At 39.3% G+C, this 21,281-nt stretch overlaps 1 protein-coding gene across 1 annotated transcript in view; it reads right to left on the bottom strand.

Moving 5' to 3' along the window:
* LOC150081733 (uncharacterized) overlaps nt 1-11,656 on the bottom strand; it is a 253,463-nt gene extending 241,807 nt beyond the window's left edge. Inside the window, exon 1 of the mRNA XM_090378835.1 lies at nt 10,576-11,656. Within this exon, the coding sequence (XP_090234961.1) occupies nt 10,576-11,342 (767 nt within the window). The 5' untranslated portion in view covers nt 11,343-11,656. The remainder of the gene's footprint in view (nt 1-10,575) is intronic.
* Nucleotides 11,657-21,281: the final 9,625 nt, after the last annotated feature.

The following is a 21,281-nucleotide window of genomic DNA, read 5'->3' as shown; positions in this document are numbered from 1 at the left end:
ACAGATGAATTACCTTCAACCTTCCCAGATAGGCTTTTCAGCAACGAACGACAGATTGCAGCGGGGTATAATATCCATTCATCCTACAGAACGATGACCCTTTGGGCTGCTATTATGAGACCTGTTGCCATGGCTCTCGTCGGATGTTCCAGTTTATCCTATTAGTGTTCCACAGGGTTCAAATCGGAACTCTGCACCACCTATTCCATCTTTTGCACATTCACATCCATGAATTTCCGAACAGCACCGGGAATGTTTTAAATAAATCTTTATTTGTTCTACCAATTTAAATATAGGTATCCTTTGGTAATCAACAAATCCTCTTCACGGCACAAAAGGCCAGGGGATTACCATCAAATGAAATATACAAGAGTAGCTAAAACATACAAGAAAAGCTACAATATAAAATAAATTGGTCATCACTACATTTCTGTCTAGAGTCCTGTCAGTTGTAGTACAAAAGTTCATCTTAGCATCACATCCGCTGAAACAACTTGTGCGAGATATGCACTTTCACTTAAGTACACACAGTTCTTGACAGAAATGCACACAACTGCTAGGCAACAGAAGCCTCAGCGAACCACACAGGGGTTTGTTTCCTATAGTTCGGATCTGGTAGGAGCCTTTGTAGATCAATTCCACTATGTGTTAAGCACTGAACTGACTCCAACGATGTGACTGGTATAAACCTGTGGGCCATCTTAAGTCTGTTGACCTTCATTCTCAGCGATTTCGTGCTTCTTAAGGTAGATGGCGAAATGTGGCACATTGGCACAAAGTGAGTGGCACCCACTGCCAGAAGCATGGTGATGATATTACGCCAGTCATCACCTTGATTGTAGTTATTAATCGTTTTCAGGCAATGATGCCTGGTAAACGCTGCAGTTTAAGCTGTTCCGCTAGCTGCGTGGTCCTTAACCGTTGAGGGAAATAGTTTTATGTCCACTTCACCAGCCATAATTCACTCGCATATATTCTCCTAATGTGGACAGGGGTGGCTGATGCCCACAATTCTGCGCCATACAATATGGCTGAATGCACTATGGTTCTTAAATAACGTGCAGTTGTTGTAGTTTGGCATGCCGCATTTTCCTGTTAAAGCCGACATGGTTCTGTACCAAAGAACTCCCATATCGTAGGGAGCCCTGAATTACCGAATTAACGTTAAGGCAGGCTTCTGCGTTTGGTGGTTACATTGTCGCCATACTATGAAAAATATCTCCTTCTCATAATCCTGCCTCCTTTCAAACTTCATTGCTAGCACAATGCACTCCAACAGCGAACGTTTTCCAAGGATCCTCCACAGCCATCCATCTGATCAGAATAGGATGTAGCGAGATTCATCGTTCCAAAAAAAGAATTTCACTGCTGAATGATGTAATTGGTCTATAGAGTGCCGCCGTTCTCTCATGAAAACTGTCTGCGTAGTATCGTCATCGTCCTTCCCACACCTGGTGGAAAATGCCCGAGTTCAAATCCCGTCCCTAACGCGTGAAATTTAATGGACTTTTTTCACTCCGTGGCTGAATTAGTCGCAAGGTTTTTTTCCCAAAAAAACTGGGATTTTTTTCGTCCAGCACACAGGCAAATCGACCAGAGAACACAGGCAAATCGACCAGAGAACACAGGCAATTTACAGACAAAATAAATATATGGGTAGATGTAATCATTTACGGGAGACCCAAATATCATAATCTGTTTTGTTTTGTTTTTTTCCGTCCCATGAAAACTGAGGATGTATAGTATTCTTCGTTGTGTGTTTCTAATACAGCATAATCTCCTATTGACGGTTTAAATTTCTGGTTGATTTTTGCAGGGATACTACAACTGTCTTTCCTTAATTTGAATTTATGCCCCCTCAGGTTTGTAATCTGAGCAAGAGGAAGAATCCCATCAGAATTGAGCTTTCTGAACCCATTCATGGCATTATACACCTCAATCAGATCACCTCTCAGGTGCCTAGTCTCCAGTCGCTGCAATTTGCAGAACTTAAGCCTTTTTCGGTAACAGAACCCTTTCGTTCCCCTCACCAATCTTGTTGTCCTTCTCTGTACACTCTCAAGCAACTCTGTATCCTTCCTAAAATGAAGCCTCCAGACCTGTACGCAGTATTGAAGGTGTGGCTTGACCATTGCCTTATACAAAGGTATAATCACCTCCTTTTCCCTACTACCAAAATTCCTGTATATCATTGACAATATTCCATGACGTACTCTGGCAGCCTGTCTGCATTGCTCAGAAAACCTCATATCTGACGGCACAATTACTCCCAGGTCTTTTTCATTTTCTACCTCCCTAAGTATAGTACCACACGGTCGCTACGTTTCTCTGGGGTTACTTCTACCCATATGCAGTACTTTGCATTTGTCAATGTTAAACTTCAGTTGCCACTTCTCAGCACATCTGCCCAAATTTTCTAGATCCTGTTGCAGTAGCACACTGCCATTACTGTCATTAACAACCATGCCAACTTCGACATTAAGCCCGATATACCTTCATCAATATCATTGATAAATATATTTTATTTTATTTAATTCAGATAAAGTAAAAGTTATATTCACACCTAAACAGCAATCAAATGCTAGGAGGGTAAACAAAAACAATAGCATAGCAATACAAAATCTATATTGGGTAATATAAAAATATACAAATGCAAAGATAAAGATACAAGGCGAAGACAGATTATGTTCGACATAAATGCTCAATATACAGTTAGCGTCTGTCCAAGCAGAGTGCGGGGATGTCTGCAGGATGCTGTAGGCTGACTGGAACAGGAGAAGGAGCACCGATCATTCTCAATTACAGAAGCAACGTAGGACGATGATGAAATGAAGGTATAAACTTTCAAGATAGCGTAAGTATCTGCAAAAAACTTTTGTTCTGTTGGCCTTGTAAAAATAAAATTGCCTCAGGGTTGATGTTCAAGTCGTCGAGAACTCCAATCGTGTTTGCTGGGAACATATGACTGAGCGAGCTGATTTGGTTGAGGGCAGGTCGGATCACAGATGTTTGCGGTTACTTATTCTTCTGTTATTCTTGTTCAGGATGATGAGGCCATCGATTCTGGGAGCGTCTAGTTTTCTGGAAATGAGTTTAGAGAGGGAAATTATGTTGCGAGTGGTGATGATCTGTTTCCAAGGAATCATTCCATGCAACGAATGTAATATACCGCTAGGGATAGTAAGGGGATGTCCTGAAGTCCTATTGAGGGATCGAAGAACTCAATACTCAATTCCCAAGAACTTCCGCAGGTAGGTTGGAGGAGCAGAGGACCAGATTTTCTTTTCTATTTGTACAGAGCCACCGGTACTACACAAGGTCGGATATAGTTAGTTGTCAGCTTGCTATTGCGGTAACCCACCAGTTCCTGTCGAGTTGACCAAAGGGCTGAGAAGAATTTGTTTCTAGCTTCCCTGAAGTGCTCCTGAAAAGACAAGTTCGAATCCCAGATCAAGCCTAGGTCTGGGATTTGTGAGAGTTGGCAAATTTAATTTGCTGTCCATTTATAGAGATGTGCTTTGGGATTATTCTTCTCCTTTTTGTAAACGTCATGCATACAGATTTTTCGGCATTTTGTTCAAGACCAATATATTGAAGAAAGGTGCTTATCTCAGAGATTTGTTTTGTTGCATCTCTTTGGATAGAGAGCGCTTGATCCGGCTGATCCGTAAGAATGAAAAGTTTTAGTCGTCCGCATACGATGTCATGTTTTGGAAATTTGCTAGCAAAGGTTCCAAAGCTGCTGCGAACAACGCTGCTGACAAAACGCCACCCTGTGGAACCCCTCTGAAGACAGTAAAGGATCGTGAGAGACCATTGTGCTCAACAAGGAGTCGTCTTTCCTGCAAATTTTTTTAAGTACAGAGAGGAAGTTATCGGAGATATTGAAGTAGTTCTTCAGGATGTTAAGTAAATATGTAATGGCAATGCTATCACATGCAGATTTAACGTCAAGATAAATTATTTCGAGCTGCGTTCGAGATTTCAAAGCTTCCTGTATATGAAACAATGTTTGAAGGAGATTTGTGGTAGTAGATCTCCCAGGAATAACGTTTTGAAGGTGGCAAGGTCTGTGATGAAAACAGTGCCCAATACGTTACGCTAAGATTGTTTTTTCAGAAACTTTAAGGAGCAAAGAGCCCACAGAGATCGGGCGAAAATCCTTCGCAGTTTTAGGCCTCGAATTTTTGGGAATAGTTTGACACAGTAGTGTATCCAAATTTCAGGCACAGCAGATGTTCGCAAAATTTCCTTGAAGATTTCAAGGAAATCAACCTAATACTATTAAATATTAGATCTAACGACTTAAAGAACATCCATAATGAACACACAGAATATTTTAATGATAAACAAGGGAAATCCACCAGGCCCGACGATAACTTTGTTTGGTAGTTGGTTGATAACTTTAATCGGATTTTCCTTCGTGATATTAAGAGTAGACAGGGGAGTCAATTCTCGTAAAGGGATGGAGAGGGGACGATTAGATTCCTCCTTTACGGAACTGTCATCAAAAGTATTTCCAGCGCATTCCATGAAGAGGCTCTCATCCATCTGAATATCCCTGTGGTGCTTTGCAAATTAGCGCTTCGATCACACTTAATTTGTTAATTATATATCTATTGTTGGCGTATCGTTTTTGCTTCAGGAAAAATGCACATTTCTTTTTAAAGTTAATAAAATCGTGTGTGGTAGCAGAACTCTTCCATTTCTTGAAGGCACGCTGCTTATCTAGTAAGGCGGGCTTCAGGTCTCTTGAGAACCATGGTTTTGTTCATTTGGAGATTCTGACAGTTTTTGAAGCTCCTTGAATAGCCATTGCCCTCAAGCAAGGCCATTAGTGGCTTCTTCGATTAACAGGGTGGAAAGTTCATCCCAGTTAGTTGAGGTGAGAAAACTCAAAATGACATATTGCTTGATGAAATTAACTGAAAAAATGGTTTTGGTTAGGACTCCATCATTATCAGAATGCATTCACGGGAACGTAAAAGGTGAGTGGTTTGTGGACTCAATTAAAGGCAAACGTCGTGATTGTGGACGTCAAATCTGCAGTACTATTAAATATTAGGTCTAAAGTCTGGATTCCCCTTGCAGGGCGTGATTCAAGGAAATCTAGCCCTAAATTTTCTATAAAGGTAATGAAGTCACGTCTAGCTTCCGAGTGTCTAAAAGTAGGCATATTGAAGTCCCCTGTAAGAAAGGAAACTTTATCATAGGTGAGGTGGGTCGCAAGCCATGAAAACAATTCATCCTTCGAGTCTTGTGTTATGATCAGGTGGAAGATAAATTAGGAAAATTTGGATCTGGTGCTTTCCACATGTAACGTTCGCACATAAAGCTCCAAAGCATTCCGTACGGCTTGAGCAGGAAAATTAAAAATTGCGATGGTAAATAATCATAACAACTCCCCCTCTTCTTCCTGTACAATCATTAGCAGCTGCATGATAAGATGAGGTTCTCAACATAGTATCGAGTTGTTTATTGGAAGACATCCAGGTTTCTATAAGGTAAATAATCTCAAATTATTCGAGGAACAAAAAAGATTGCAGACCTCTTGACGTTTTGAGTAAAAATTGAAAAGCGCCTGTCGGATCCAATGTCTTCCGATAGAAAACAACAGTGAGCCCAATATCGAACCCTGGGCGACTCCACTAACAACATTAGTCCACGATGAACAGAGCCCATTGATAACCACTCTGTCTTCTTCCGTTCAACCACCCTTTAATCCATTGTAGCAATTTACCCTTAATGCCATTTTGTTCCAATTTGTACAGTAGTTTTCTATGCGCAACAGTGTCAAAAGCTTTCCTGAAATCCAAGTATATGATATCAAAATTATTTTTTACATCCAGTTCCTTTGTAACCACATTATAGTATCCAATCAAATTTGTCAGACAAGACTTTCCCTTAGCAAGCCCATGCTCTGTCTGAATTATTACTGCTGCCTTGTCTGGATCATCCTACAATGCATCTTTAACTAGTGACTCCTTTTTTTTTCCCCTGAACAGAAGTTAAATTAACAGGTCTGTAATTATCCGTGTCACCCTTTGATCCCATTTATGATTTGGCGATACATCTCCAGTCCGTGGGGACTTTCCCTGAGTTCAAGGATACTCTCATAATTATTGCTAAGGATTTGCTTACTTCCTTTGCCGTCTCCTTTAATATAACTGGATAGATCCCATCCACCCAAGTTGAAGATAAACATAACTTTGTTATGTTTAACTTCAACAATTTCTCCTCCACTTTGCTTTCAGTTATTACAAAATCATTAAGCGTCTTGTTAGAGTTTCATAAACTTCCGGCATTTTCCTCCCTTAATAACTCCTCATGCGTGAATGTAGATGCAAAATATTCATTCAGATTATCAGGTATCTGATCAGGATCATCAACACTTGAACCACCGATATCAAGTGGGCCAATCTGATTCATCCCCTTCCTTCTAGGGTTTATATAAGTAAAGAAGTCCTTGCTGTAGATGATCTAACAACATTATCACCTTCTCTTAAGAACAGTCTCTGCTCACTTGGAGTGAGCTTCTGTAGTCTTCCTCTGCGTCACACAACAGCGGTGGTATTTTCTTAAATTAGGGATACTCCCTTGCAATTACCCAAATAATATAAATTATAACATGAGAATTCTTTTGTTATGATTTATTATTTGCGTGAGTTGAGATTAATATTATTTGGAGGAAACTTCTCTTTATTGGAACAATGAAAAGAAACTTCCTCATTGAAGGACATTTGTTTCTACCTATGCAATGCATCATATATATGAACAGATAATGATGGGAGTGTGCCAAATAGAAAAAAGGACTTAGTATTTGTTCGGAAAATATCCAATATCCAATTCTGCTCTTTTATAAAGTGTTAACATTTCGCTCTAACTCAAAAACATGAACTTATTATATTGTTGATAAAATATGTTACAACTTTTCACTGGCTATTTTGAAAAGGTATGTTTTCATTGGATATACGGTGTGGGTTCAAAATGTTATATACGTTTACTATAAACATCCTTCATTGATAACAAACTATTTGTTATACCCTCATAAATGTCTGTATTTTATTTGCGCAAGTCCAGCTACAGCGAAGTACGGAAGAACAGAAGAGATTTAAAGCCGAAAGGAAACATGCATGTCACGAAACTGGAGCAACAGGTTACCTTCAACTTTTTAAGAAAAGAAAGGAATGGTCCAAAAGATATTTATGAACTCATGAAGCTGTATATGGTGATGCTGTCCGTTCTGAGTATAGATAAAATTAATTTTGGTCTCATCAATTTAAATGGACTTCGAAATCCACGGAAAATGATCATCCACCCCCCCCACCCCACCATCAACACTGAGACCGACCAATAAAAGTGACAACTTCAAATATGTGCCAAAAAATGAAGACCTGGTTATGCAAGAAATAGCATTAAATATAGAGTATCAAAGTATCTATGTTTTCCAGAGAATATAATATTTCTGAGAGGTCGGGACTGGCTATTCTCCATAAGCACTTGACCATGTCAACGGTTAGTTCTTGCTAAGTGCTAGGAATGCTCAATTTTTTTTTTTTTTTTTTTAGATACAGTGAAGGGCTCAAAGTTTTCAGGAAATTTACGCATAGTAATAGAAATCCACAAGGGTTTTTCTCAAGAATTATAACTGGTGATGTAAAGTGGATTCAACACAGATCTTGAAGCAAAACAGGAGTACGCTCAATGGGAGCACAATGGGTCGCGCCTGCATAAAAAACAAAAAAAAAGGACTCAACCGTTTCCGGAAAGATCATGGCCACCATTTTTTGTGATATGGAAGGAGTCTTTTCATAGACTTTATGCCCATAACATAATAATCATTGAAGATAACTATGCCACTGTTGTTAAAAATTTAAGATGAGTCATAAAGAAAGAGAGAAGTGAAGGGAGAGAACAGAAAAGTGAAACCAGGTGCCTTGTTTCTTTATTGCAATGTTCCTGCACACTAGTCCCATAAAGCAATTGCCGCTCTAAGAAATTGCTGATTCCTGGAGTTAACCAACTCCAGGAGTTAAACAGTACAGTCCAGACCTGGTACCCGCGGTAATTATTTTATCTTCAGAAGTATGAATAAACACCTGCTTGGGCATCAATTTTTAAATGATAACGATCTCAAAGAAGTTGTAAATGGCTTTAAATGTTAATTTTTTTTCATGTATTTCCTCTTTACCCTCAAATTGGAGGACATTTATTGAATTCAAGGGTAGCTATACCGATAAAAAAAATTGGGTGTTGTTTCTTTATTACTGAGGTAAATAATTTTTTAAGTGACCCTCATCTAACGTTTTTTTCTTTTACCAGTAATTATTTTAGTGATGACTTTAAATGAAAGGAAACATTATACCAACTAATGAAACAGGTTCATGAATTAATGTAGCAGATTCTGATTCTGATTATTTGCTGCTATGTATTAGCATTCATCTATTCAAAGAGATTTTTTTAGATACAAATTTTACGATTTCCTCTATTTCATAGTTATAGTCGCCATAAACTGGTTACACATTCCAATAGGCCTGTCAGTTGTAATTAGCCGATGGTCCATTGGAAGAGAGACATTGCAGTAAACAGTAAAAGTATGTTCAGTACTAATAATAAAATTATCAAGTTAAGTATGTTGTTACTTTATTTAAACATTTCGATTTTACCTCAAGAAGTAATTTATAATTCTACTAACGCGCAAGAAACCATTCGCCTTCTGCTAAACTCAAGCCTATTTCTATTTTATTTATTTACTTTAACTATCAGGAATAATTATCCTTGTCACGTGAAATTAAGGTCTCTTTCAATACTTCAACTTTAGTAACTAATTTCCATAGTTATATTTCACCAGCTTCGTCCCAAAGATTAGGACCCATTTTTGTAATATCAATTTTTTTTCTTTAGTGAATGCGACACCAATATATTGAAGACGAATGTCTTTTGTACATTAGCCAATAAAAACTTGACGTAAATGCACTTTATGGCTGTATATTATCCGGTTAGCAACAAATAAATGTCGTTTCTCGTCATCCCTTTTACTAATAACATAAAAGACTGAAGCGCCGTCTGCCATTAATTGCACCTTTCATATCAGGTGATTAGAATCTACATTTAATTAGTTTATGATTAGTCTTTTACAGGAAACTGAAGAAAGTAATAGGATTTAACGTTGCTACAAAATGTTGTTTTAATGCTTTCGTTGTATAGTTTGAAAGCGGCCTCCGGCTCGAGTATTTGAAATCTAATAATTATGAAATTAATTTTTATTTTTTTACACACGGGCCAACAAATGGATAAATATCATTGCAAATCGACTCATGCGTGCCGAATATTTAACACAATGTTTAGATTTAGCAATAAGAGGAATATATCTTCTTTTATTATTAGTAATATTATATAGTAATAGTCTTTACTATTATTAATTTATAAACCTTGTTCTGGAAACAACATTTCTTAAAGACCAAGATCAGAGTTAGAAGTTGCCCGATCATGGGCTAGAAAGAGTTCTGTGCGCGTAGATTACCCGAATATTAAAATACATTTCATTATACGTAAATTTTGAGTCACCCATCGCAGCTAGGGACCCGCTGCCAGCCCACAAAATGGACCCTGTAGATCAGAAAAGAAAACTTAAATTGTCTGTGTTAATTCTGATTTGTTTCATTTTTATCCAGCTCAATAATCTTTATTGTAAACAAGGATTTAATAGAAATCATCACACTCACAGACACTATAGATAACACTGAAATTTTAAGTTCTAATTGGTTGCGTGTTTCCATTAGTTATTGTCATTCTATTTGCTTTTGTCGATTACATATGTTTTCGTGTATATTTAATGGTATACATAAAAATCGATACATAAAATAAATAGAAATCACTGACATGCGCAGTACATTTCTCCGTGCCCTATATAAATATACAAAAATTGTAAGCTCATTTAATTAAGCCGCTTAATATAAAAAATAAATTGCATTATTTCTTATCCTTTTCATCTAACGCGTGTTATAAGAAAATGATTGAGACACCAAGTGTCAATTTTACACACCCTCTGGCCCAGATATTCTGCTGTTAAAATTGAGTAATCTTTTCATGTTTTTCTGGAAATAGTAAAAAAATAATAAACAAACAGCATGCAGACTTTGTGACTTCTTGTTCCAATATTTAGTGTTCATACGATTACGTTGAAATGTGAAATGCCTAAAGGGGTCGCTCGACGGATTAAAAATTAATGGAAAAAAATAGCACGCTCTTCACAATTAAAGTACAGCATTTCAAAACACTTTCGTTATACAAACAAGGAATTTAAAATACGAAAATTAAAAATTAAAGAAATTATTGACTTTCTTAAACTATGTATTTTTTGTTGTCATTTTAACTGCTCAGCAGCAGATGCAAAGCTTAATTATAATAAGCTCAATTATCACTGCCCAATCACAAACTATACCGAGAGGAATCATTAATTTTCTCAATGAACACTGCTCAGAAAACTATATATTATGGCATGAACTGACACCGCACAACTTAACTTATTAAACGGACGATAAACGAATTTTCATATTTATTAGGGTTACTCACCTCGTGTGGTTTGTAATCCTATACACAAAGGAACTTCGGTACAGTCCAACCATATTTTCCATGAATGCACCCGAAAATTCAAAGTACAACACATATTCATCTTCTTCCGATACTTCTGTTTCCGTCAACACCACCCAGAACTCGTTAGGGAAGTAAGCAAACGCATCTCGGATAATGACCTCTGAGTCATCCCTCTTTCGGACAACCTTACACTGTGTGATGTTCAGAGCATACGCGTGAACCACGAAGAAGTTTGTCGGTTTGGATAACCTTACAACGATGCTAACCTGCCCTCGAAACAGAGCTGTGGTGAGATTAGGGTGTAGCAGTACATCGTAGTGGAGTGGAGTAATGTGTGTGGGAAGTCCCTGGTTCTCCCATTCCGACACCTGGACCGGTGTAGTGCTGATGATGGTTACATTATCATCGATGTACTTAGCGTGAGCTTCTTGATCAGAGCTGTTTCTAGCTCTGCCCTTGTAGGCATTGTTATCAGTATTTGGAGTGATGTTTATATGATAATAAGTCCGATTGTCTGTCCCGTTGTACGCTAATTTGGGGTGTTCAAAACTGGCATTCGATGCGGTATCGGACAGAGCCGTAGGAAAGGCGGAAAGGGGATTGCTCTCTGCATTTTCGCTGATAGCCAATTCTTGTTTCATTGTCCCCTTCATTACTGCCACGAGTAGACCGACACAAATTGCCATCAGGAGGATAATAACGATCGAAAAGAGAGCGTTCGATTTGCGTTCCAACATGTTGGGCATATCAGCGGCCTGACCCACACACTGCAGCAGCTGTGAGTGCGTGCGGAAACCAAAACCGGCCTGTAGCACGTGTCGAGGCCAGTTTTCCACAAACAAAAGATCTACGGCGGCACACACGCACACACATACACAAAAAGAAGCGAATGAAAGTGAACAGGACTGCTCTCTTTCGCTATCGAACGTAAAACACACGGAACATGACAGTAACTCGTCGTCGCTCCATTTACGAAAAACGTGGACCGCTTCCGGTCAACGGAATGTACGAGTTGAGAAGTTGTGCAGTACCGGTTACCTGTCATGCGTCGTTTACCTGCGAGCCCAGAAACGAGGTAAGCAGCGAGGGCTGTCGTTGCTTCTTGTAGGGAGTGGGGGTCGTGAATACTTTGGCAAAGTAACAGCAATCAGATAACATTAACGGAATAGCAAGCGAATTCTTATTTTTTTTCTTTTAATTTCCTTATATATAAAAAAAGACTTGATGACGTCAAAGTAGATTAGTCTCTTACTCAACAGACCTTACTAAGAATAATAATAAATGTGAATGAGCAGAGTAGTGTAATCAGATTCTAGCGACCAGTGAAGGGTATATCGGTTGTTGTCTCTCTTTCTTGAAGGTCAGCAAAAAAGGATTTCTGAAAGTCATTTCTTTTGATTCAGGTAAAGGTTGAGTTAATCGCGGATCGCTCGTAAATCTTCAATAGATCGATAGAGAAAGAAAACTGATAAAGTGATTTATAGAGGTGTATTTATTTCGCTATAAACCCATTGATAATTGACGCTTGATGAGCTTTGACTTAAATCGTTGACTAGACAGAAAAATAGACGCCACACTTAGAAATAAGTATTCTTCTTAATTCACACAACACCATTCTCTGCCAGATTTTCTACTCCAAGCTCCCTCCTCCACAGTGGGAGGAGGCTTGGGGTAGAAGGGGCACTACTTCAACTTTGTCAATGTGCAGAATTTCAACAAATTAGATAAACTTTCATGCACCTCTACATTTCGTTAGAAACTTGCAGTTGGTCTGGTTAGTTCACGGAGTGTAATACCTATATTAAGTTTTGGTATCAGTAAAACACGCTCATATGAAAAATTTAATGAAGTTTTACGTATTTAGAATTTGCATCACCATCTGTCATGCTTTCAGTAAAATTTCGAATGCGCAACTGTAAAAGAATAACTCATTAGACCCAAGACATGAAAGTGCAATATTATAGTCACAATAAAAGAATTATATTTATTATTATTACTTAATAATAATAATAATAATAATAATAATAATAGTAATTATATTATTATTATATTTATACTTTTATTATATATCGTAATAAAAGGATAATTAAGAACCCACGAAAATCCTACAATTTCATACCATGAATAAATAATTACAACACGATCAATGGGAGGCGAGCACCCCTCAATGCCATACAGCTTTCGAGCAAGGTTATACAGGGTGTTTCAGTTAAACGTTTCAGAACTTCTAAGAGGGGTAGGGTACATCCTGACAACTCGAAATCATATAGCAATGTGGGGTCGGAAATGCTTTCCTGAAGCGGTGTTGTACACAGAAGTCGTCGTGCGACGTCGTGCAGCACAGATTCGATTTTCGGTCAATGTATGGGCCGGTATTATGGGAGATCACCTCATCGGACCTTACCTGTTACCGTGTCGTCTAACCGGACCTATCTACTTGATCTTTCTGCAGCAAGTATTGCCACAACTTTTGAGAGATGAACAGATTTCTGCATCGACGCAACAGACAATGTGGTTCCAACACGATGGACCCCCTGCTCATTATAGCTGAGATGTTCGTAACTACCTGGATGTCACATTTGGTCAACAGTGGATCGGACATGGTGGTCCCGTGCGTTGCCCTGCTCGGTCACCCGACCTATCATGTCTTGATTTTTATTTCTGGGGTCATATGAAATCGCTAGTTTATGACACCCCCGTTGACAATGCTGAGGAGCTGGTTGCAAGAATCGCAGTAGCTGCCGAAGAAATTGGAAATTCGCCTGGAGTATTCCAGAATGTTCGGATGTCCATGCGTCGGAGATGTGAGACGTGCATTGTAGCCCGTGGAAGAAACTTCGAACACTTACTTTAATCCATGTACCTTTTGCTTATTTTCATGTATTATTAAAACGATTTCTCACTTACGGTCTCTTTTCTTTATGGTGCTTCTGTGTACAACACCGCTTCAGGAAAGCATTTCCGACCCCACATTGCTATATGATTTCGAGTTGTCAGGATGTACCCTACCCCTCTTAGAAGTTCTGAAACGTTTAACTGAAACACCCTGTATGGTCGATAGGCAGTAAATTTCAATCTTCTTTGAGAGCAGATTTTAGCTCATATTGAGTTCCTCGAGGTGAATTTACAATTCGCTTCCACGAAGTATTTAAGCCAAGTCGAATAGGTCATTGTGTATGGGAATCTGGTTGGCCATTCCAGTCTCTGGTTATCTTCGGTTTTCGGAAATTCATCAACCAAACGAGACCTGTGGGAAAGTGTCATTATCCGTAAAAAAAGGCATTTGAGAAGGACTATTTCCACCTTACAACAACTTCACATTGGACTCTAAGGCTTCGTCTCAAACAGGTAAGTTTCTGCCCATGAATAGGCAGTTATTAATGGTGGTGCGTACTCATACCATTATGCCTCCCCCACCACGACCAAATCTTTTTCCCGATGTTGGAGGACTGATATAGCACATCATTAAATCGTATGTCTGGAGTGGCCTGCTGCGTTACGAATCTCCGCCCAGGGTAAATATTTTGTAAACTGCCAGTCGCTAGTTGTCGAAAGCATTCAAGGATTACAAGAAAAGATTAAGTTTTTCTGGGAAAACCTAAATAAATCTTTCTGCCAACACTTTCTTAATTCTTTTTCAGAGAATTTGTGATATTATCAGCATTAAAGTGAAAGGTCGCAGTTACTATAATGATTACGCCTTTTAATTTTAATTCTGATTGCAAAGAAGATTATAAATTATAGCAATATTGCAAAGGCATTAATAATTCGTTGTTCTTGTTTTCGTAATAATTCTGTCGCATTCGCTGGCAATAAAATGCTGGGATCAGAATGCATGCATTTTTTACGTATCTACGTGCACTGAATTATCTTTACGTTAGCAACACGAAGCTAATATTGGGCGATTTTTTTCCTGTAATGCAGTACGTACACGTCTTGGCATGAACTCAAAAAAGCGTTGCAAGGTGTCTAGTGGTAGTGCTTACCCAGGCGTTGCACAATGTGTCCAGTAATCCCCGCACATCGTCAGGTGAATGGTGGTAGCATAAAATATCCTTTTCCAGTAGATTCCAAACATGCTCAATTAGGTTGAGAGATGGCAGTTATGGGAGGATGAAGAAATCGTTGTATGGTCCTGAAACCATTTAGCAATCCACCGGGCCCTGTGCCATGGCGCATTATCTTGTTGATACCAATCAAACTTGTCTGGATACAGAGTCATCATGAAGGGGTGGCTAAATTGGCAACGATAGAAAAGTAGGCGTTTTCATCAAACCGTTAATTAACAGGGATTAGAGGACCAGAGTATGCCAGAAGAACAGTTACCAAACCAAAACACTCTCTCTCTCTATGGATATGTTGAGTTTTATTAACTGCTGGATCTAGTATTCCACAACAGAAAAATCTTGAGATTATGATTAGAGCAGAGGACCAAACAGGTAGAGGCATATAAGACGACTGGAAACACACATTTCATTACATAGATTACACGTTTGTAATTCCGTATCCTTGTGAGTTCTTGTCCAACACGCCAGTGTCCCAAGGATTTTATTTTTCACATCTGAGAGAAGTAAAAGTGAGATTGTTGTCTGTCTCATACCCTGTCTAGATCCTTACGATACTCTCTGAATGAACGGGATTGCCTATTTAGGATGCCAATAATGTCAATTTTCGGTCTTCTCTAAAAAGGACAGTTACGGCAGTCTTGTTTACGTTAAGAGTGAGACCAGTGTTGAGATACAAGGCTAGGGCTTTTGACAGGTAATTTGCTACATGAGAGAATTAACGTGTTAAGGTCGTTGCATACGAAAGGAAATTCACTACTATGACAGAATGAACCAATGGCAGCCAATAGAGAAGCAGAGAGAACTCCACTATGAGAGACACCTCTGTTCAGTACTTTAGGTTAGTACTGACCTTTTCCGAGATACTTGTATTTTCCTGTTGGTTAGGAGCTCTTCATTTGTGTCAAGGAAAGAGAGCCTGATCAGATGGTAATCATGCAGTATTTTGGAAAAACTTTTACAAAGAGTCTGTCGAATGCTGACACAACATTCCAAAAAAATTTCATCCATTTGACATTCAGTGCACATTGTATTCGGTGGTGGATCACCCGTTAAGTACTGAATGTAGGTATGCAGGACAATGACCGTAGCAGTGGTTACTGAAATCTTTTAAGAGTACATTTTCAGAAATTTTAAAGGTATGCCAACTGATTGAGAATCCTTCAGGAATTTCCGATGTGCACTTTTCGACACAGGTCTTGTGAGTTTCCACATCGGTGCTGTTGAATATTTGCGGGTGTTATTGAACATTTGGAGGAATATGTCAATTATGTAGGTCTACAGATCTTGAGATAAATCGGTTAGACTTTACTTCTAAAAATATCAGAAAATCGAAAAGACCTACCAAGTTTTTTTAAGTTTTTAATACTCTTATTATACAGTACCTTATTATCAAAACTGTTCTTGAATATACTTTTTTAAGATCTCTCTCCCTCTCTCGAGTTTTGCAACTAGAGTCGAGTCTGGCTATGATTCTAGTGTATTATGGTATCATTATTCTATAGTGTAATTATACACTATTATTTTAATGATATTATAATATAGTAGTGCATTTTTCTGGTGTGCATTATGCTGTGTATTACGTAGAAAATAAAATTATATACCCCTCAACTGTCTTCCCTTAGGTATCTAGTTATAAAACTTTGTAGCCCACACCTTCTAAACCATTCGCGATATGTGCATCAATCTACACTCATCATTAATCAGGTCACTCTGCTCTGAACAGTCTCCAGAAGTACTATCTTTTTTGGGGGTCTGCAGACTGAAAATGATTATTTACATTATATTATAAACATTATATAAATAATGTTTTTATTCAGCGAGGATATAGTCAAGCTCTTCGCAGTCCTAACGGCTTTGGGGGGGGCGGGGTTGATGAGATGCTTCTGGAGTCTTGGGAACTCAGCATTGGCCTCAGCGATTCGCAGAGGAAACTTATTGCAATGAAAACTCACTGGCTAATGGAGAATTCGTACAGTCCTACATTGTATGACACCTGGATTATTTTACCATTCATTTTACCATCTCCTCTAAGGTAAAATTCCTCTAGTTAACAGTCATTGTAACCCAATATATTCGAAGTCTCTCCAAGTATAGACGCGTATGGCTGAAGTGGTCTCATATAACCTAGTTTGGCGCCATACGCTACTAAATATATACATATTTCACACACACACACACACACTTTTCTGCAGTCTGAGGGGTGTCCTATGAGTTGGTAAGTTAGAAGTTAATAGAGATAACAATCATTTACTTGATTTAAAAATACTTTTGTCCCTCATGATGGGGTTTCATTCACTTGGTCTAATCAAGAAGGAAGGAAGGAGATATTTAAATCTCCTATGACAGGGTTCTCACAATTTTAGTGTTCGCTCCCCTTAAAATGTTTTACAAATTTTGCATTCCTCCTCTTTTCTAAAAATTAAAAAAATTATAATAAACCAGGTTTATTATTATAATGTCAAAACAATTTATTCTTAACTTAAGTAATTTTTAAACAAGTATTAATAAGATAAAAATAAAATAATGTACCTATATCACTTAGCACGATATGGCTGCATCTGCATCTTGAAGCATAATTTCTGAAATCTTTGCTTGAAATTACCACTCGAAGATCTTTTTGTATGTCCATCAGAGCACGAGACTTTTTAGCGATGCAATGGCTGAGAATCTTGTCTCAAATAAGTAAGATTTTGCGAAATATAGGAAACTTTTCATAGCTTTCTTGCTTGCTGCAATCTGAGTACTGCTCTTCAACACTTATCTAGAACTTCGCTACTGACTCCTTGCGAAACTTAAGTTGCAAAGAAGTAGTAGTGGTCATTTCAATGCACCTTTCTCCCTCTTCGATATTAAATTTATTACATGATGGAGAAGCAACTTGAAAGGGGCCTTTTATCCAGTTATATTTGTTGCTCACAGTTTCCTGGAAGTACTTGGTGAACTGGGATTGGAGATTATTTAAGTGATCTCTTACATTGTTTAATTTCAGAAAAGTTTGTTTGTAGATCGTTGTCCTCTTCAGTATCCTTTAAGCGGGGAAACATATCCAAACTCCAGAAAATAACTCATAAAGTAAACCAGAAAACAAGACGTCCGACGAATTCCATGAACTGTTTTCATCTGACGAAAAAGATAAACAAATTCTTCAGTTTTAATTAAAAGGTTTACCAAACAATATACACTGATGTGCAAAACTTAAGGATCAGTCAGGTTTTCACCTGTAGCTTCTCATAAGAGTGGCTTGGAAATGGGAAAAGCATACCAAAGGAACCTCGTGAGGTACAGAAATGATGAAGGAAACAACACTGACACAACAACTGAAACAAAACGGTACAGAGGGACTTTATTCAAAAATGGCAACATAGCACTGACTTCCATGATACAGATGCATCACCGCCAAAGATGGAACAAAGTGAAGAAGTGGTGCTCATAGGACATATGGCCACCCCTAATGTCGATGCAGGCTTTGCACCGCCTGTCCATACTTGGTTACCGCATGATGTTCCCGCAAGAACTTGTCAAGAACAATGTTCTTGACAAATTCTTGCGGTAACATAGTCCATTTCTCTGTCAGCGCCATCTTCAGCTGATGAACATTTTCTGGTGGGTGTGGACGTGCCACTAGGTGTCTCCCAGAGCATCCCATATACAGAGTGATTCACTACTAGTGCGACAAACTAGCAGGAGGTGTAGGGGGCACAAAGACGAATCGGAATCACATAGCATTGCAGGGTTCGAAATGCCTTCGTCATGCGGTAGAGGACATTGAACGGGAGGTCGCGTGAACAGCGATCCCGCTGGAAGTCAGCATTTGCGAACCGTTTCCCGAGGCAGCAGGATGAACGAGTATTCAAACATTGAACTAACCGACATGCACCTCGCATATGGAACTGCGGACTATAACGGGTGCGCCGCTCTGCGCTTATACCAGAAACGCTTCCCGCACAGGCGTGCTCCTCATCATACGATTTTCGCTCGTGTGCACAGAAGGTTACGTGAGACTGATTGTTTCACGAAAGGTACCATGAATCGATACCAAGCAAATGACAAGGACACCAGACAATGAGGAGAATGTCCTACTTGCAGGAGGCAATCCCAGTAGTAGTACTCGAGCGATAGGCCAACGATTGGGTACTTCCCAATCCACTGTATGGAGGATACTGTCAACAAACCAAATGAGTTCATATCATCTGCAACGCGTCCAATCATTGGAGCCTGCGGATTATCCACTCCGGAGGACTTTTGCTACTTGGTTTCTTCAACAGAAACGGTTCGCAAATGCTGACCTCCAGCGGGATCGCTGTTCACGCGACCTCCCGTTCAACGTCCTCTACCGCATGACGAAGGCATTTCGGACCCTGCAATGCTATGTGATTCCGATTCGTCTTTGTGCCCCTACACCTCCTGCAAGTTTGTCGCACTGGTAGTGAATCACCCTGTATGTACTACACGGTGTTTTATTGAATTTTGGTCTAATTGTAACCGTTCTTTCAGCGAAGAGGCCTTCGTGGCCGAATAGCTCTCTCCAGCATATATATTCTATATATTCTAAATGGGACTTATTTTTTTTTTTAACATCAACAAGCGGCCACTAGCCAGAAACTGGCAAATCCGCTATATACAGATGTATTATATTATATACAATGATATACATAGTCAGAGGCATGTTAATTATAATGTCATAAGTGAAATGAACGTGTAAGATGTCCACACAGCAAATCTCATCGCGCAACTAATCATAAGTATAAATTGTGGCACAAGGAACCAAAAGAAAAGGAGATGGCAGGTGATACCAGTTTTTAGCGATATCGATAGACATTACAAGTATTGGGTTGGTTCCTTATTGATGTGATGATGATAGACTCGAGAAGAGTTGCTTTCTTTTGGTGAAAACAGCAGAGGAGAATTGTTGTAGAGCTGAGAACGATTGAGAATTTTCAGTCAGTGCCACTTCATTTCCTTCAGAAAAGTTGCTGACAGCAGTTTGTGGTGTACATCTGTCGTGGTGGCACAGGTTGCAACGATATAGAATGTGCGTACAGGTTTCCTCAGCATATCAGCGTATCACTGGTGTCCGCTATTGTCAGCAAGCAGTTGACAATAGCGGGGACCAGTGATGCGTTGTTCCACATGCACCAGGGGACCACGTTCCTGACAATAACACATGCCCCACACTATACAACATCCGCCTCCACCGGCTTGCACTTTTAATACCATGCATGATGGTTCAAGAGACTCATGTTGTTGATGCCAAATTCGTACATGACCATCCACGGTGTGGAGTAAATAACGTGACTCATCCGACCAGCACGCCTTCTTCCAGTCTTTTAACGTCCAACTTGCATGATCATTGCACCAGGCGAATCTTTTACGCCGATGAACCTTAGTTAGGAGAAGATGTCGTAGGGGTCGTCTGCTGGTATAGCCCATACATGCGAGCGTGCGACTCATGGTCATGGCAGATATTGTTCCGTGTTGGCCCATGTTGTATTGGATAGTAAACTCTTACACAGTGTTTCGCCTGTACCTTCGTCGGACCCAGCGCTCACTTCTAACTTCAACCTTTCGCTGACCTTTACAGAATTGCCATCGGATCGTTGTTTGGCCATTCTGATGTCCTGGTACATTTTAATTACGGCGGCTCTCGAACACCCCACCAGTTTAGCCGTTTGGGAAATCGAGGCACCAGCTAGTCGAGCTCCCACAATCTGTCCTTTATCAAAATCAGATAAACCCATCACGCTCGGAATTTTATTACCTACTGAACCACTGACACCTTATCTCAGAAGGTTTTGAACCGCCTGATTCTGACGGCATACCTGAACTGAGGAGGTCCGGAGCAGTAGGAGATCGTAACCCACAATCAGTTGCGATCTTTGAAATCGGTACCGGAAACCCCAAAAGCAGACACATAAAAAGAAAAAATTTAGAATCCCATGTCTCTTGTCTTAGTGAGATAAATAATTAAAATATATATATATCTCGGCCAAGGAGAAAAAACTAGGTACAACGTCTTGAGAAAATTGAGGAGATAATATTGCACTGAGAGGGGGAGAAAACAAATGGCTTTGAGATGGTTCTTGAAAGTAATAATAGAAAAGCCAATACTTTTGAGAAATTCTTAATAGCATACAGGAATAGCTCTCAACGGAATTGAAATCAGGTGAATGAGGGGGGAGCAGAGAAGATGGTGTAAATTCATTTCATTTTCTGCGAAACATACTTGCAAGATGCGCTGTTGTACGCTACCATCCATTAAACAGCCATCACCTTCGGGATAAAAGCGTTACATTGCAGGGCACAGCAGACGTGATACAAAATTCAGATATACCTGGATGACATTTGACCTTCCACCGATATCAATAAACTCAGTTCGCGCCAACAAAACTTTCCCCATACCATGATACTGCCTCAAGATGCTTTGGTTGTTTTAACAAGACAAACAGAACCCATCGCTTCATGAGATTCTCGCCACACTCTCTGCTTACCATCAGAGCAAACCAAAGTGCATCGTGATTAGTTTGACTTTCTTCCATTGTTCCACTGCCCAATTGCGACGTTCTCGGCACCACTGCAAGCGGATTTTCTTTTGTTTTCTCCGAAAAAAGTGGCTATGCC

The sequence above is a fragment of the Mastigoproctus giganteus genome, chromosome 8, assembly GCF_048544385.1.
Source record: "Mastigoproctus giganteus isolate SK-2022 chromosome 8, ASM4854438v1, whole genome shotgun sequence".
Taxonomy (NCBI): domain Eukaryota; kingdom Metazoa; phylum Arthropoda; class Arachnida; order Uropygi; family Thelyphonidae; genus Mastigoproctus; species Mastigoproctus giganteus.
Note: the sequence above shows the minus strand (reverse complement) of the source record. Positions and strands in the feature narration are given on the sequence as shown.